This window comes from Netta rufina, assembly GCF_964035555.1.
Source record: "Netta rufina genome assembly, chromosome: 20".
Classification (NCBI taxonomy): domain Eukaryota; kingdom Metazoa; phylum Chordata; class Aves; order Anseriformes; family Anatidae; genus Netta; species Netta rufina.
Genome location: NC_140144.1, coordinates 8,009,487 through 8,026,829, shown reverse-complemented (window position 1 = coordinate 8,026,829; position 17,343 = coordinate 8,009,487). Strand labels below are relative to the sequence as shown.

The 17,343-nt window shown below is 46.1% G+C and overlaps 1 protein-coding gene across 6 annotated transcripts in view; it reads right to left on the bottom strand.

The window, feature by feature from the left end:
- The window catches only part of RAPGEF1 (Rap guanine nucleotide exchange factor 1), an 86,895-nt gene that overhangs the window by 51,127 nt on the left and 18,425 nt on the right, over window positions 1-17,343 (bottom strand). For all 6 annotated transcript variants that reach the window (XM_084299274.1, XM_084299272.1, XM_084299275.1 and 3 more), the window contains one exon: window positions 3,359-3,498. In XM_084299274.1, coding sequence (XP_084155400.1) covers window positions 3,359-3,498 — 140 coding nt within the window. The remainder of the gene's footprint in view (window positions 1-3,358; window positions 3,499-17,343) is intronic.

The window sequence follows — 17,343 nt, the reverse complement described above, 5'->3', positions numbered from 1 at the left end:
TCTAGCTCTGATTTTAGAAACCCAAGTCCAAATCCAAGACCTGCAAGTTACTCTGTCATGTTCCATCTCTCCTGGGAAGTGCCCAAACTCTGCTGATGCTTCAGCTTCTGATGATGATGCTCACCAGGCACCTCAATCCCTGCTCCAAGTCGCCTGAACTCCACTGCTGAGGAGCATCCTGGCAAGTTGCTGATGTCAAAAATCCCATCTCCCATTCTTTAGGTGTGTGCCCTCACCAGTGCACAGCCCATTCCAGGATATGGCGAGGCACTTCGTGTGAAATGACTGCAGATTTGAGGGATGGGAGAGCCTGTATAGTCCATGAGCTGCCTGACTGTGGGCCAGTGGTCAGAGCTCTCAAACAGAAGTGAAAAAATGGGGATCGCAGTTCCCGCTCTGATTAATGTTTATGCATTCATTCAACAACTGTTTCCTGCAGAAAGGCTTGCGACTTAATAGCATAAACACTCTCCTAGAGCATAGCAGGGATGGGCCTGGCTCTTGATAGTTCAGGGCTGCAAACGACAAGTGGAAACACAAAGCGTTCTGCTGAGCGCATCAAGGCGTGCTACTCCAGCCACCGGACGCTGCTCAGGGGACAGCCCATTTTTCATGACTTTCCTGCTAGCTTTTTTGTTAGCAAGCCTAGAGGAGTGCTTTTTATGAATCCCTTTCTGAGGTCCAAAGGCCTCATAGGTATGTGTGAATACACACACACGTAATCATACAAAAAAGCTGGCATACCCCACTCAGAACTGCAGCTTCTGTTACAGAGCTCAGCAAAATCAACGTGTATTTATCTTTGAGGCTGAAGTTTCTGTTGTTCAGCGCTGTTCAGGCTCACCAAGGCCTGAGAATAACAGCAATAACTCTAGAAACGGGAACAGTAAGCCACCGGGATGGGAGTATCTCACAAGGGTAATGATACCAAGATCTTCCACCAAACATTGCAGTGTGCCCCTAAAGCCAAAGTAAACGTGGGATGGTATCCTTCTGGGTCGGTGAGAAAACCCGGGATGATCTCTTGTTTAATTCCCCAGCAGAGATGAACTTGCCTCAGTAGCTAACTTATCGCCACGACAGAGCAGCTCTGTAACTGTGGGAGCCATGTGGGATTCAGCAATGACCCTCTGGGGAATTAAATGAGATAAATGTAATGTTCAGGCAAAGCAGCATCTCCTCCCCACTTCCCTGCCTGTCTGACACAGTTAGGTATTTTTGCCTGATTTTGAAAGGCTTCCCTTAAAAAAACATTACAAATGCATCGGGGATGAGATACAGAAGGGTTACAGTGAGCTGTATGGAATGCAACTGCTTATAAAAGCAGGAAAAGTCCATTTTTTCCCTGCAGTTTGGCAGTGAAAATCCTATTATAACTTTGTATGTAGTGTTGAAGGACACTACTGTTCCTCCAGTATGCCCCCAGATAAGAATCAAAGACATGGCCCAAAAAAGGAGGGTCTGGAAAAAAATCCCTTTATTTTCCCCACGTAGAGGTATAAAGGGGAAGAGGAGAAGAGGTGTGTGTGTGCTGAGCATAACCTTCACGTTACAAGTAGTGATTTTACATTAATTTTTAGTATTGCTATTTCTAGAGTGATTATCTACTTCAGGAGTATAAAAATAGCACCTAGCACTCAAGAGGGAGGAAAGGATGATTATTTAGCGTACCAAGTGTGTCTTCTGACACAAAATCTCCTATTTATCAACCAATCTTTGTACACAAGTGAGAGACCCTGGTGACAATCCAGGCATATCCTCTTCCCCACTCCCTCCACACAAAGCTAATGAGCCGACTATTTCCAGCTAACTGATTAGCTGGACAGTGGCTATTAAAATAGATATGGAATAAGCCAGGAATCAACAATATTTCACAGTACAAAGTGTATACAGCTTAAATAATTGTCTGCAATAATAAAAATTATTTCAAGTGTTTTATTTTCCAATTAAAAAATCCCATTCTGTACATTAAAAAAAGGTTCTACATATTCAGCATGCTTTATTAGTCATCTATCTTACACTGTTTATTATAGGAAAGAAAGAAAAGCAAAAGCTTTGCCTTTAATTAACATGCCATTACATATTTGCTATAGAATCGCATTTTGAAAACAGCATTTAATTTAAATTTATTTCATTTTTGATAACACATCAATTTAGAGGAAAAAAACAATGCATCCTCTACATGCATTTCAGTGAATCAATCAATAAAAAGAACACTGGGAGAAAACTTCCCAGTAAAACAGTACAACACGTTGGCAGAACAGAAATATGTTCTACATGGTACGCCTCTGAACTGATCTCAACATACTGTCCCGAAATATTGTTGGACTTAAAAGCCTTCAAACAGAACTCACAATTTTTTTTTTATGTTTCTTGGCAGGAGTTCAGTGGGGCAAAGCAAGGTGCTCAGCTCCCTGGAAAGCATACCTGTTGCCTCCTGGGGTACAAACTACAGCGTGGAAAATCAAAGCCTCATCATCTCCCCTACGATGGCGCAGAATAGGGCTGGGAAGCCCTGCAGCCATTCCACTGGGTGTTAAGCACATCGCACAGTGTCAGATAACTGTATCTCGCTGACTGCTCGCAACAGCACTACAACAATCCTCAGCAGAGATAAACTAAAAAAGTTTGCATGTCTGGCGCTGCACATTGGATGAGGCTTTCAACAACAACTGGGAAAGATCCTGAATTATCATAAATAACCTCGACTGTTCTTAACTTTTGGCTTAGATTTATGCTTGAAAACTGACTGCAACAGTACTGTTACGGAGAGAGCCTCCAGTCTACGCAATCGGGTCACAACGGCAGAGGAGATAATGCTGATAGGTTTGTGCTGGGAAGGAGTGCTCAGCCCTCAGCTCCTACAGGGAGTGAAGTATGTTGGACGTGAGGACCAGCGTGCTGGAATCAGCTGCTCCTTCAATGCGCCTGGTTGACTCTTCCTGCTAACGTCATCAGAGATTGCGCACTTCTCTGGACGAGCTTCAAGGATTTGCTCACCTAGGTTTGGGGTTTTTTAAAGGATCACGCCCCAAAACCAGGCAGTCATTTGGAAGCTGTAAGAATAATCATAGGGTGTGCATGCTGGGAGGATGTCAGGCATTAAGCTGCATTCCATAAGGAGATGTTTAAATAAATGATGGAAGGAGGTCTCGTCAGCATCTCAAAAAAGGAAAATACATCTCTTATTGCATAGTTTGTAACTAACCGTAAAGTAACCCTGAAGTTCCCCGACATATCTGCAGAATTCTGCATGGGACAGTCACACACTGAAAGCAGGGCTGCAGATTTTGATAAACTGAGTATCAGCAAGCAAGAAACCAGCAAGACTAACAGAACATGTCCTTCATCTGCTTACTTTGTTTGCTGACTTCTCTGGTGTTTTCACTGTCAGGTCAGCTTGCTTTCCTTTCTTTGAAGGGGTCCTCTTTATCTTTGGTGAATGAAACTTGCCCTTCAACTTCATAGTGAACGAGGAGAGATGGGAACGCTCAGAATCTAGAAAGACACAGAAATGCGTTACTGGATTAGGGTGAAGTTGTTGAAAACAGGGAAATTGTGCTACAGCATTATCTGGGAAACCAGCCTACGAAAAACATTGCAACCATGTAAATTTATTGAGTGGAACAGGATAAAAAAAAAAAATAATTGTGGTTCTTTATTATGTTTCCAACCACAATATCACCACCATTTCCTGCTTCCCCTCGGAGGCAGCAAGGCTGAAGTGCCAAGGCAGGAACAGCAGGCTTGCTATTGCTCTGCGCCTTGGAGAGAGAAGGAAAAACTCCTCTCTGAACAGCACTTATCTCCAGCAGGTCCCAGAGTACTTCACAAAGGAGGTAATCACTGTCCTTCTTTTGCAGATGAGGATGCTAAGTCAAGGGGATGAAGTGGCTTGTTGACACAGCACGGGAAGAACCTGGGCTGCCTGAGCTCCTGCTCGCGGGGTCAGGAACCACCCCGGCCACACAGGCAGCTTCAGGAAAGGAAAGCACCGTCCGACCTCACCCCCTTCCCAGGCTGCTGGTTCCTAGCTCCACCCGCTTGGTAGCACTGTTTGGTTGGGGCTCGATGAAATATCTGAGCAAAAACACCAGCCCCTGTCACTCACGGTGGATTTTGCACCAGAAGTACCCGCACAAACCACGAGAACAGAAGGAAGCACTTTGGCGCTGGTGCATCCCTGAAGAAGCTTAATTACAGGACTGCTCAGAGCTTCTGAAGATCCTATTTTCAAGGGTTTCTGATCATCTGAAAGCAGAAGTCTCAAAGGTTCGCAGTCGTGCCACATGCAGGCTTACTGTTGCAATGTATTTTTATCTGTTCAGCCAGCAAGCTAAATAAAACCATGCTGCCTTGTACAGAGCAATTGCAAATGTATTTTAAGCAAACAGCACTTTAATAAATGAAGGTTTAAATTGCTCTCTAGTGACCCAGATAATTCAACAGAACTGAACTTATCTTTAACTACATTATCGAGAAAAGTAAGCAGTTTTGCTGCACGTTTCATTTTTCTTTTTGCATTATTTGGGAATTGACTGTGCTGCCCGTACTGAGTCAAAGCAGCAGAGCCGCTGGACGCAGCACTGCACCACCTCGTTAGCATGCAGCCTGCAAGCAGAGAAGGCTGCTGAGTCAAACCTAGCACCCAGCAGCTAAATACCACACCAGCGCAAGCACCACTCCTAATACTCAGAATTTACCTAACCACAGCTTGAAGGACGAACCGGCGCTTGTCTCCCTTTAAACGTGTTTTCCCGATAGGGTGTTAAGACCCTACTATTAACACCTTCACTGCAGCCAAAACTCCAGTTACTCGGCTCCTCTGCATCAAACTTTTTCAGCCGTGCTATTAATGGAAAGCTGCATCAGCACCATTTATAACCCAGTCTGGCTGCAGACCTGCTCTCCATTTACAGGGTTCTCCAAGTTTTCTTTGTACCATAAAGTCCCGTTTAATGCACCGGGGAGGGAGGCACTAAAAACCTTGGTCACTGCAGATAAACCCAGACGTATCAATTGGCCTCTGAAGAATCACGGGCAGCAGCTGGCACCCTAACTTAGCAACAATTTACGTCACTGCTTTACATCCTCAAGGGGATCTCCAAACCTTTAAAACCTCTCTGGCTCCACAGTGTTGAAGGTCACCACTGAAAACAGCCCCTGGCTGCTGTGATAATGCTCTCGTGCTCCATAAAAAAAAAGGATTTATTTGGTACGTCATGTGAGAATTGCTATACACGTGCAGGTATGCATGCTTGCCAAAAGTAGTCATGGCTCAGACTTTATTTTTAAAAGGACTGGCAATTACAATAATTAATCTACAGGGAAAAGACAACAAATTGTGTCTGGCTCCTCCATGGACAGCAGTGAGCTCCAAACTGTCTGAGTAAGACAATGCTCAGTACCTACAAAACCCTTGGTTGCTTACGGTGATAATTTAGCCTTGGAGAGACAAGAAATTAGGAAGGGAGGAAGATTTCAGAAGGCTGCAATTTCCATTTCTCTTTGCCACCAGACATCTCTCCCCAGTTTTGGCAGCACATGAGCAGTTCAAGCAGTAAGAGTGCATGGTGAGGCACCTCAAAAAGGCAACGTCTTGTCAGTGAAGAAAGTTTCTCTTCTGCTGACAGCAGCCTGACCACTGCCCTTAGCCCTCTTTACTTTTCTGCCACATCCAGTGCTGAATCATTTGCATGGCTGTGCTCCGAGGGGACACAGATCTACAGAGCAAGGACAGGAACAAGTGGCTGGAGCAGAATGGGAACTTCCTAAAATAGTACTAATGAAGTAAAACAGCCGACGTTTGTGAAATAATAAAGGTTATTGTGTGAACAGCCCTATGAAGACCTGCTTCGACGATCACACGTTCACACAGCTTTTTACTACCGTCTTTCCATCTACAACAGGCATTTTCCAGATCTCATCTGCTCATAAGTTTCTGATGCACTTGTAGTTAAACAAATGAGTCACAACCAATATGCTCTTACACTCAATTGCACATAGCACTTAAAATAGCGCTCTTCTTGTTCCAAGCACATTGCAAACGTATCTATTTCACCCTCAAACAGTTGGGTCTTAACCTTATTCTGCAGATGGGAAGCAGGCGCAAAGGTGAAGCAACTTGTCTAAACAGAGCACAGAGTGAGTCAGTGACTCTGGCGCAGAATCTCTCCTTTTCCAAACACCAAAATCACGCCGCAGTCCCTGGTCCCTCTTCCGATATTCAAGAGCCAAGCTGCGGAGCTCCTGTGATGATATTCACTGAATGCCAACAGACATTCAGCGTGATGGGCTTTAAGGCTTTCAAGCAGATACATCATTCAAGCACTAGGAACAGAATTTGCATTTTAATGAAATTGGATGAAGCGGTATAAAAGAGAAGTCGCACTGAAATAAGAATGTATTCTAGATTAAAGGTGAAAGTGACCGAAGCTTTTACAGATGAAGAAAAGCAAAAAGCACAGCTGTGCAAGACTTCTTAGATTCATTACCATTGCACTGGTTTGCTCTGAGAAGCTCACTTTCTGTGCACCATGTCCCATTTAAGTATGTAACATGTCCTACGTCTGCCCAGTGAAAAGTTCAAACAGCACAGCCTGCCTTCACTGATCCAAAAATGTGATAACGTACACAGAGAAGAAGAAACCAGAGCCATGGCAGTGCTCAAAACGCTTGTCCTGTCCCTCTGCACCTTCCTGCCAGCCTGCAAGAAGCAGGCTCTCAATGCAGCCTTGAGGTTGCTCCTGAGCTCGGCAGCCTGCCCGTCAGAAATCACTGATGTACTACTCCCTTCTCCTGTTGATGGATACCCAGCAGCGTTTCACTGAATTCCAGCACCACCTTCTGAGCTCCTCTTTCTCCTTTCTGGGCTGCAGAAGTAGGGTACCCGTACTTCTCTGAAAAGTCCAAACATTGGTAAGAGGAATGGGAAGAGACAAGGTAATGAGCTGGATGCGGTGATTTCAGCTGGAATGGGGGAAAAAAAAGAAAATGCTGCATCAAAGCCTTTCTGTCTCAAAGCAACCGCTGACTTCCCATCCCCTCGTATGTCATGTCTGGATGCTTTGCTGCCACACACCACTGGAGAATAAAAATCCCTTCAAAATCACTTTACTACGGATTTGAGTGTCTTTTTCTGACCGGGAGTTTTCATACGTCACCCATTTCACGGCTAATTCCACCTCCCTGTTAATGAGGCTCCTGCTCTGCTGGGTTTGAACGCGCTCCAGCTGTTTAGTCACGGCCTCGCTGGGCTCAAAGCTCGTGTCCCTGAGGTGGGCACACACACGAGAAGCCTTGCTCCATGCCTCGGCTCGACGTGGCCTTCCCACCAAGGGAAGGCAGGGAAGCGCTGCTCCATCCGCCACAATGCAGCCGTGCTGCACCTTGGTTTGCTGAGAGCTTGGCCTGAGGATGAATAACCAGAGATTTCAAGCGGTAGGGGGTTAAGGGGCACGAGGGAAGGTGGATGAACCAGCTTACGTGTGAAGAAACCGGAGTGCTTAGGGGAAGGCTGGCAGGTCAAAGCCCAACGGCTACACCACCGTGGCCATGGCGAAGTGGTTGTTTCCCACTTGGGTTCGAAAGAACACCAAAATGAAGACAAAACACTCATGGTGAATTCCACCAGCCTGGCCTGGCAGCGTATTACTTACTTTGAAGTCAAACTGAAAGTTCAGCGCCGTGCAGAGCTCAGGCACTGCAGACTTTCCCGGCTACCTCCTGCCCGAGCTGCGAGCGCTGCCCCATCTGATGGGAGCTTGCAGAGGTGGACGAGCAAAGCCCCTCGTCTGCTTCTGGGCTTCTTGGTAAGGTTTGTGTTACTACGGCACTGCTCGATGACAGGCAGGCTGCACCTGCATGGATGTGCCTTTTAACAGCTCAACTTGGGTGGTATTGGCATCATATTGAATATATAGAAAATGCAGTGTTTTTCTTAAGCTACAGAATACAGGGTCATTGCTATCCCTCACCTGAAAAACAAAACCCTCCACCTTCTCTCTCTATTTGCTCACATACAGAAATCGTGAGGCTTTAGAGGACACAAAACCTTAAAAAAGGGTTAAAGTTCATTTTCCAGCTTGCACTGATTCTCCAGGCTCGTTGGAAAGAACGAAGTAGTCTAAAATCTTATCCCACAAATGGTTCCCTTTTTAAAGGCCATTTGGGTCTCTGCTGGATGCACATATTTAAAAGCTATCAGATTAAAAATAACAGAGAACATCTCTCCCAGTGTCGTAACGAAGCTATTGTGCACATTTTTAATCAAGCGCTCCTGCCATTTGTGCCACGAGTCCTTTGAACACAGAGGTGACTTACGTAATGAATTACACAACAATGCCCATTAAAATGGCATTTGTTCCCCTGGGCACAGCTCGATCATTTGTGGAAGACAAAAGGCAAGTTGCAAGGCTTCAACTAAACCCTCGCTGACAGGGACTTTAAGGGTTCAGAAGCAAAAGGGAAAAATAATGAGAGAGTTGAAAATGACCTTTCTGCTGAGCCTGCCCACTTGGTGCTGCGGCGCTACCGAACGAGGCAGCAGCGATGGGAACGGGTTCCTGCCCCTCCAGACCCAATTCTGCTGCCAGAAAAACAAGAGGACAACCAGTTCACAACAGACAGATAAGAGCTACTGACCGTAAATGCAAAATATACTGCAAAGCATGGATCTGTAAAGATCTCAGATGAGTATCACTGGATTTCCCAGCCACCTTCCTTCCACCTTCGCTCTAAGCAAAGGGCTTATCTAATGGGCACTTGTAAGTACACAGAGCTGTGGGGCCTTTGCCCTAACTGAAAGCTCTCCAGTAACACAAACACTAAAATAAGAACAAATAAAGGAAACCCGAAGCCTCTGAGCTGTGCAGAAATGTTGCTCTAACCAGAAACTCCTCGAGCATCCTCCAGCAGCTGAGCCCCTCTGCAGAGGAACTGGCAGAAGGATGGACCCGAAGCTCATCGGCGTGCTGTGGACAAGGCAGGGCTACGGCAGGGGCCCTTTTCCAGTCCTTTCGTGGTGGATGGCATCTCTGTCTTTCTTAGGGCAAGAAGTCCCAGCCTGTCACCGCGTGTGTACAATGACGGAGAGGAAGCACGAGGCCTCCAAGGGTGAAAGGAGCAGAAAAGGAGGGGAACCCCAGGCACGCTCTTGGCTTTCGCACCTGCCCTGCATAGCTCAGTTCTCCATCAGCAGCTTTCTGCCTCATTTCACGCCCCCCTTCTCAGAAGTCCTAGGGATGGGTTAGAAGCCTAAAGATGCTGATACGCAGCACTTGCGTAATGCTGTGCGCTCTCAAAAGGATGAGCTGAGATCCTGAACACAGAGAAGACAAAGAATTTAAATACTCTGTTAGAGAATTTATCCAGAGACAAAAAAAAAGACCTGGTAAGGGATTCAGAAAGAAAAAAAAGAAAAAAAAGGGAGGGTCCCGTGTCAATCAGGAAGCGTGCCCACCCTAACCTTTGTACCCTAGGTGGAGCTGGCCGTGAGCTGCTCCAAGGCCCCCTCCAGGGAATTTGTTTGCTAGGAGAGCGGCCAGGTTTTGGAGGAAAACGGCAGAGGAGGGGCAGCCTGAGAATCAAACAATGGCTCTCGAGTGCTGGAGAAACTTTTCCTTTAACATCACGTCACCTTCGAAGCAGCCAGCGTTTGGAAGCGGAAAGACCGACTGCCCTTTTTTCTTTTTTGGCAACATTACAGTGAATGAGCATAAACCAGCGAGCATTAATGATGTGCAATGACAGCACACAAACTTCTATGGAAAAGGGAGGCTCAGTTCCCTCTCAGCTGGCCAGGCTCTGCTCAGTGACTCACAGCCTTCATTATTTTTTATGCCGCCCTCTGGGGCCTCCAGAGGAAGCAAAACATTTTTATTTGTCAGAGAGCACATTTTTATTTTGATTTTTTTTTTTTTTCTTTCTAAGCAACCATGAATGAGACATCTCCAGCTGCAGCAACCTCATGTGGAAAGAGCTCGCAGTGTTTGCAAGGGAATTGGGAGGCTCGCAGGGCAGCTTATCAATTCAGCCACGTTTCCCAACTGCAGCAGAAAGGATTGGATCAGTCAACGACAGGAATTTTATGGTGTGCCAGTGGTACGGCTCTTCTTCCTTCCAGCTGCATGTCTGGAGGCAAATCTTCAGTGAGGAAGAGAGGGCGCAAGACACTGAACAGCGAGTTTGGAGCAGCTTGTGGGGTTACCTCCTCGTCCTCTTTTAGCCTGAAATATTTCAGAACAGAGGAATCACCTTGCATGCAGACGCACAAACTAGGAATCCTTCAGCTGCTGGAAACATTGTAGCTACCCAACTGGTTTGCAGGAAAAAAGAAAAGGAAAAAAAAAAGGACAAAGCGACGATTAATTGAACAAGGAAGGAATTTATGGGAACGGAACTTTGCTGCTCTAGTTCAGTTTCCTCCAGCACGCCAAAGCTTCGAGACTTCTTTCTGAAAGATGCTGTAATGCATTGATAAGCGGCAGTCGGGGCTTCTGCTCTGCTTTATCTGAAAGAGTCGCTGCAGCAGACGGGTTCCCTATCAGCTCGCAAGCAGAAACGTTGCCGGTTACCGAATCACTAGCAAACCTTTGTGCGGCATCTGGCGAGTCGCTGGTAATTTCCCATTTAAGTACTGATTTTGCACAGCCCTGCGAGCCCGAGAGAGCTAATGGGATTACAGCACTGGTAACACGACTCGTGGCTCCCCTGTGCCAGCAACACTGAAACAACAACAGAGCCGAGCGGCCTCCAACATCAACAGGACCGCTGGGGTCCACGCTCACCATGGTCTGTGCAGAAAAACCACTGAGGCTGCTAACTAAACATTTAAATTGAGAAAAAAAAAAATAAAAAGAGAATCCAGCTACAGGGCATAGATTCTGCATTACTTCAGCAAGCAGCTCTGAAGGCAGAAATCACAACGGTTGCAAGGGAGTCTGTGTTCACCAAACATGCCTTAATATGGGGGCCGTGGGCATCCCCACTCGTCTCACGGCTTTATGAGGCTGTAGTCATGACAGTGATTCAGCCAGCTAAAAATAAAGCCCTGCAGGCTCAAGTATGTGTGCAGTACCTGAGTCACTCCATGCTGCAGGGAGCGTGTGAGCCACAGCTACATCCTTCCATTCAGCTGCTGCCACGGCCCAGCAAAAAGCCCTGCAACCCATCCCAGCTTCAACTCTGCCTCCCCTCTTCTTGTTTTACATTTAGACTCTTCCCCACATTGAAAAAAAACCTTCGCTAGACTTGTGTTACAGCCGGGCGGCTGCTAGCTTTGAAACTCAGACCTGAAAAGCTGTAAGGCCGTGTTGCTGGAGCTGTTTATCCATCTCCAAGGTGACAAAATGTCGTCACCCGCGCTCTCCAGGACAGCGAGAACCACCGTGGTATTGTAGATGCTTTAGGGAAAAGCCTAATTGCTCACAACCTGCCTGCAGGTTCAAAAGCTGAAAAACAAGGTAGTAAATGAGTCCTGCGTTCGCATCGGTCCCACAGCACCAGTTTTGAATGGGAAACTACTCAGCCCTCTTTCATCCTTGGAGAGAAACCTCAGCTCCCATTCATTAGGCGATGGAAAAGAAAAGCTGGCTCGGATCTGCCTGACACAATTTCCAGTTGCTTTGGACACTGCTAATTATAGACATTTTATTTTTGACCTCTGATTACACACTCTTTACACATTCGGTCTGAACTGCAAAGCTAACCCTTGTTTTCTAGTAGGCTTGGGAGTAACCTTATCCACTGCCCAAAAGGCACTCCCCACACTCCTCAGGGCTGCGCTCAAGAAGTAAGATCAAAACATGGAAAATATGTGCTTAAACACGCTCGATTTTATTTCCTTCTTCAGCGAGTGCCATAGATTAAGGGCAGCAGTCCAGGTGAGAATGTGATGTAAGCTCTTTTCCATGAACGCTAGGAGATGAGCTAACTCCTCGTTTCTCCCTGTCCTGACTGGCGCCGTGTCCCCGGGGCTCAGATGCTGAAAGGCAGATATTGGGTTCTGGGAGATTAAACAAGTCTGCACAACTCCGCCGCACCACGCTGGGGGCTCACATTTCTGTGAGGGAAAGGCAGAGAGAAGTTTCAGGAACCGGGCCAGCACCACCTCCTGAAGCAGCGCTGCGAGACCAGTGTAAACTTCCCTCATATTGCTTACCCCACAAAAGCATCGCAGGAGGGCTATGCAAATCCCTCGCCTTTGAAGTGCTCCGTGCTGCTGCCCCAAAGGGCCAGCTCTCCGTCTCCACACAGAGAGGCAAGCCTGTGTGCAAAGTGACAGAGCAGGGCTGCAGGTGTGAGATTTCGGCTGCAATGGGGTCAGAAGCTGCCCTCGCACCGTTGTAGTGCTGCTGCCACAAAGGGTTAAGGAGCTGCAGGCCACAGCCTCAGTTCTGCACCTGATAGGATCTGCAAACAAACCACGGCTTTTATTGCCTGCCTACAGGCAGTAGGAAATTTTAGTCTTCTATAAGCACAATTTGAAACATCAGTGCCTCCAGCAAAGGGAAACCGAGATGTTAATTGAACTGAGCAGCCCAGGAGGAAGAGGAAATACTAACCCTCATCTTTGTCAGCTGCAGGATTAGCACATACCTAGGCCGTGGTGGCAGGAAACATAAGGGAGCTTAAGCAGTCTAAGCGAGGTGTCCATCTTTCACACCACTGCACATAAACATTAAAAGGTTCTTCAGCAGTAAACAATTCTTGGTGGCAATTCCATTTCGTCCTACCTCCCCCTGCCTGAATTAAAACTGCCTGCTCACATCACTCCCACAGATAACAGGTTTCAAAGCGAAAGCTACAAATACCTGCAGCTCTCCTCAGTCTTCTCCGCAAATCCAGACTTTAAAACAAGAAAAATATATTTTTTAAAAAAGATAAGAGAACAATGAGCTTGTACAGAGGCAAACCCTTACAGATCCGTACAAGTGCCAGCAGCAGCACTGCAGGAATCTGAAGAAATACATGCTGACTACCATGCAATCAAGCCTTTTGAAGCCTTGAGGCCTCACTAGCATGGAAACACTCGCTAGAATTTTACTTGTTAATTCAGTGCTGAAGAAAAAGCAGCTATTTCCCAGCTATTTCTGAGTATTACGTTGCCTAATGTGGTGATGAGTCTGAAAACCCACTTAAGAAGGGGACAGCTGAGCTTAACTCTTTGCTCCAGTGCAACCTTATTTCTTGTAATCACCCTGGCTGCATTTAAGCAGTTCCTGGAAATTACCAAAAGTGGGCCCTACTAAGAACCAGTTTCTAATTTTTAATGAGCTTCCAGTTTACTGATACAGGAAGTCAGCTTGCATTTCGAGAAGAAACGCCTTTAATGCTAACATACAGCAAGGAGGGTGATAGGTAAAGGGAGCTAAAAGAAGAGCCGTATTTTATCAGAGACAAAGTTGAACCTTATCTCAGCATCTCTTCACACTCCACGCTGAAACAATTCATTTATCACTGAATAAATCTTGAATTCCCAGCTTGGCTATCACATCCCATGCAGAGCAGGGCATCACGTTTCAGAAGCGAGCTCCTGCCCGCGGGACGTACCTGTTGTGGGGACACAGGGTGAACGCATTCAAAGGCCACGATCCAGTGAAAAAGCATGTTTCAAAGTCCCCTGCCCACATTATGCGGCAGGGAGGCTTTAGGAATCTATAAATAAGAAATAACTTTCTACGGTACTTAGATTTAATGTTGGTTTTGACAAAGCAGCAAAACCACAACTGCCAAAGCTATTTACGTCTCTGCAAAACAAACGGGCGATCGTCTGGCGATCCTGCTGACCAGAGCCGAAAGGTGAATCGATACTGATTTCAGCACAATAAGCAATATTTTGGGAGCTCACTCGGTCCATTTGGCAAGCGAGGAGCGGTCTGCCAGGAGAAACTTCAGCCCACGAGGCCCCAGGACGTGCGTGGGGTCTGGCAGCCCCAGGTCAGGCCGGGCTACGCTCCAGTGCGTCCAGAGAGCGCTTGCCTTTCCGTCGGGGTAAGCCTGGTGCTTTGTCAGAGCTTTAGCCTGATTAACTTCATGCTCTTTCGGTGTCAAACCCATTCAGTGACATACTGACTTCTGCAGCGGATTTAGCGTTTCATGGCAGCTGGGCTCCAAAAGACACAAAGGCGTGTTTATAAAAACATCCCTGGTGCCGTTCTTACCAGAGTAAATACCTCCCAGACCTTCTGCGTTTAACCTCACCATCTGATAACGCACGACCACCCCGGGCAAGCTGCAGCTCTGTCCCAAGGGAAACTGTACTTCCCCTGTCAGAAACCAGCAGCCTTCAACTGGGCCCAGCCAACAAGCCAAAAAAAAATAAGTATCAAAAATTACGCTGCAGCGTGGCAACAAGAAACCCTGTGAACCACACACCAACCACCACCTATAATGCTGCAAGAACTGACTTGGTAGGATCCACGTTTAATAATTCCATTTTGCAGTGTATGAAGCATCGAGGACTAAGCTTTGTGGCAGCCTAGCTAAATCTTACAGCTTTATAATGGCTACCTAATATCAGATGAATTAAGAAGTACTTATGCCTGGGATAGTATCTCTCTAGGACACTGCAATAAGGGAAAAAGGGGGGACAGTGCTAGCCCACAGACCTTGACATTTTCTCTGTTCTTATCTGATGATTCACGGTGTGTACATGAAGAGGAATAAAGGAGGAGGAAGAGGAGGAGATGGGGTGCTGCTCGGCAGAAGTCCTGTACTGTGGGAGAGGGGTGTAAGCAGCCAAACACTGCAACCAGTGACTGCGGGGCCTCAGCAAACACCTGCAGCCCACAAGGAGCACTCTCCTGCTATGCCCTGCATGGTCTCACAGCAAGATTTCAGATCCGAGCTCAGACCTCATTTATTTTAGTATACATTTTGGGGAAGCTCCCCTTTCCTCTCTGCCCTATCTAAGGACTTATCCTACAAAATCAACTTGCCTCCCTCCCCATTTAGGAGATAAGTGTCCCCCTGTCGCTCTCCGTGTACTCATTAACCTTGCTCTGATGCTCAGCAAGTAACGCTCAGCTGCATCCACTTCTGAACTGCCGATGCCTGTAGAAGAATGACAGATGGAAGGTATCTTTCCCACTCCGTTTCTGGCAACTCTGCACTCAGGAAAGTCTTTGAAAGCACTCAATGTGCCATCATTCTTCATTAACCTGAAAACCAGCGATGTATCTTACACAGCATTGCAAAACACAAAAATGTCTCAAAAAAAATCTGGAAGAGGCACGTTGACTTGGGAAGACCTGCTGCATAAAAATACATCAGGAGCCCTGAGCTCCTCCAGAGAAGACTCCTCCAGCCTCTGTGACTTTGAACAACACAGAGCATTTCCACATCCATCCTGAGCATTGTATTATACACAAGCCATAGATCCCAAAAGCTCTCAACAAAACTGCCTGATTGCTATTTTATTTAAAAACCTAAACGAAACACCGTATATAGCAGTCACAACATTAAATTATGAAGCTGAACCCATTCATACGGAAACCTTGAAAGAAGCCCCTCAAAGAAGATGTTTTCAACAGGGCTTCCATCACTTATAAAAGAGAATTAAAAATCTATAGAAAATGCTTCCTTGACTTCAATACTTCAAGCACAGTGAGGATAATTTGCTATTCGCTGGCAGAGAATGAAGCAGGAGAAGAGCTGAGCTGTTTTTCTGGCAGCTGTAAGAATCTATACTTTAAGGGAGATCACTTGAAACCATAATACACCAGTAATTTATCATGATAAAATGTAATAATGCTCAAAGCCACAAGAACCTCACAATTTAGACTTCCAAATGAAAGGGTTTTTCCACCCAGGTAAGTCGATTCAAATCGGGGTGAGGGTTGGGAACACAAGCGTCGTATTCCCAATCAACTTCCTGTAAACACTGTACACTTGCAAAGTGGATTAAGCTAATTAGGATCCAAATTGGCAATAAAAGGAAATATTTGGGATAATTCTCACATATATGCGAAGCTGTTTCTTAAAGATTAAAAGATAAAGTCCAGCTCTGCTGAACAAAAGTAGCTGAGAAACCTCCAAGGAGATTTTCTTGCAGGCACTCTCCCTAACACCCCGTGGACTGTTCACAAAATTTTTGCACGGAAAATTTGCTCTCCCTTAAGAACCATGTCTAAATTTGCAAAACCATCCAACCAAGAAGCGCCAGCTCTACTGAAATACTTTGCCCATTCACACACCCAGTGGAAGGCAAACCAACTGCAGAGCTAGCAGCAGAGCTCTAGGCTTTCATTAGGACTTCAGGCTGAACTAAGCCTAACCTGCCACCAAACAGGCACCTAGGAATTTACACAGGAATTTGCAGAATGTTTCTTTCACCCCTTTAATGTCAAATCCGCCACCTCTGTGCCTCTGAAATGACCGCGTGGTGGTTTTTCATTTTAGGCAGCCATAAATTCATGGCATAAAAGGATAAGCTGTGGGTAGCCGGAGCAACTGACGCTTGCCATCAGTCACACGAAGAGCTAATGCAGAACAGATGTAAAAACATGTCACTGTTGGTGGGAGACCTACCTGGAGGATGGCAGCTCCATTCCCGATGTCACCCTGACTGACAACAAAGGACAAAAGGACTAACCACGATCCCAAAGCCGCGTAATATTCCTATAATCTGCTGGAAGCGTGCACTGCCAGTCACCAGCAGCAGGTAGTAAACAGTTTGGCAAAGCCGGCCAAGCAATAATCAGGTTACTGGAAAGAAACAACCGATGCTCACAGCAAATGAGCCTGCACAATCAATCTCGCCATCCGTAACAAGCTCTCCAGATGTAACAGAATGAATGCTTACAGTCGTTTTCAACATTTTGAACCAAGAAACCATTCCCTTATAGTCTTAATTAGCTCCCACAGCAAGACGGATTGGGATTTGGTGTCTCCATAAATTCTTACTGGCAGAGGATAAAGAAACATTAGTTTTCCAACCTTACATTTACCAGGCTTATTTCGTAAAATTAGTAGCCAAACCAGAGTGTAATAATGAGAGATCTATCTGGAAACAGTATTTTGTCTGGAGAAAAAAACACCATTTTCATTATAATACCCATAAATCACTTTATTTACAGATTACAGCTTGGGGACTCGGGGCCGATCTGGTGATAGGATTTCTCTTCTATTTGCATCATATCAGCATCTGCTCTCTTCAAGTGAAAACAAAAAGCTTCCCAAGGACATCATAGCACTTTCACTGCACCACCCATATCCCCCAAAGTCTGCCTGGTTTGGTTAGTTATAAATACAACACATTTTGCAGCACTTCCTATCGTTTTAGTATTGCAAGTATTCAGCTGAATATCTTCAGCGCTGACTGGTGGAGCAGCTCTTGTTCAA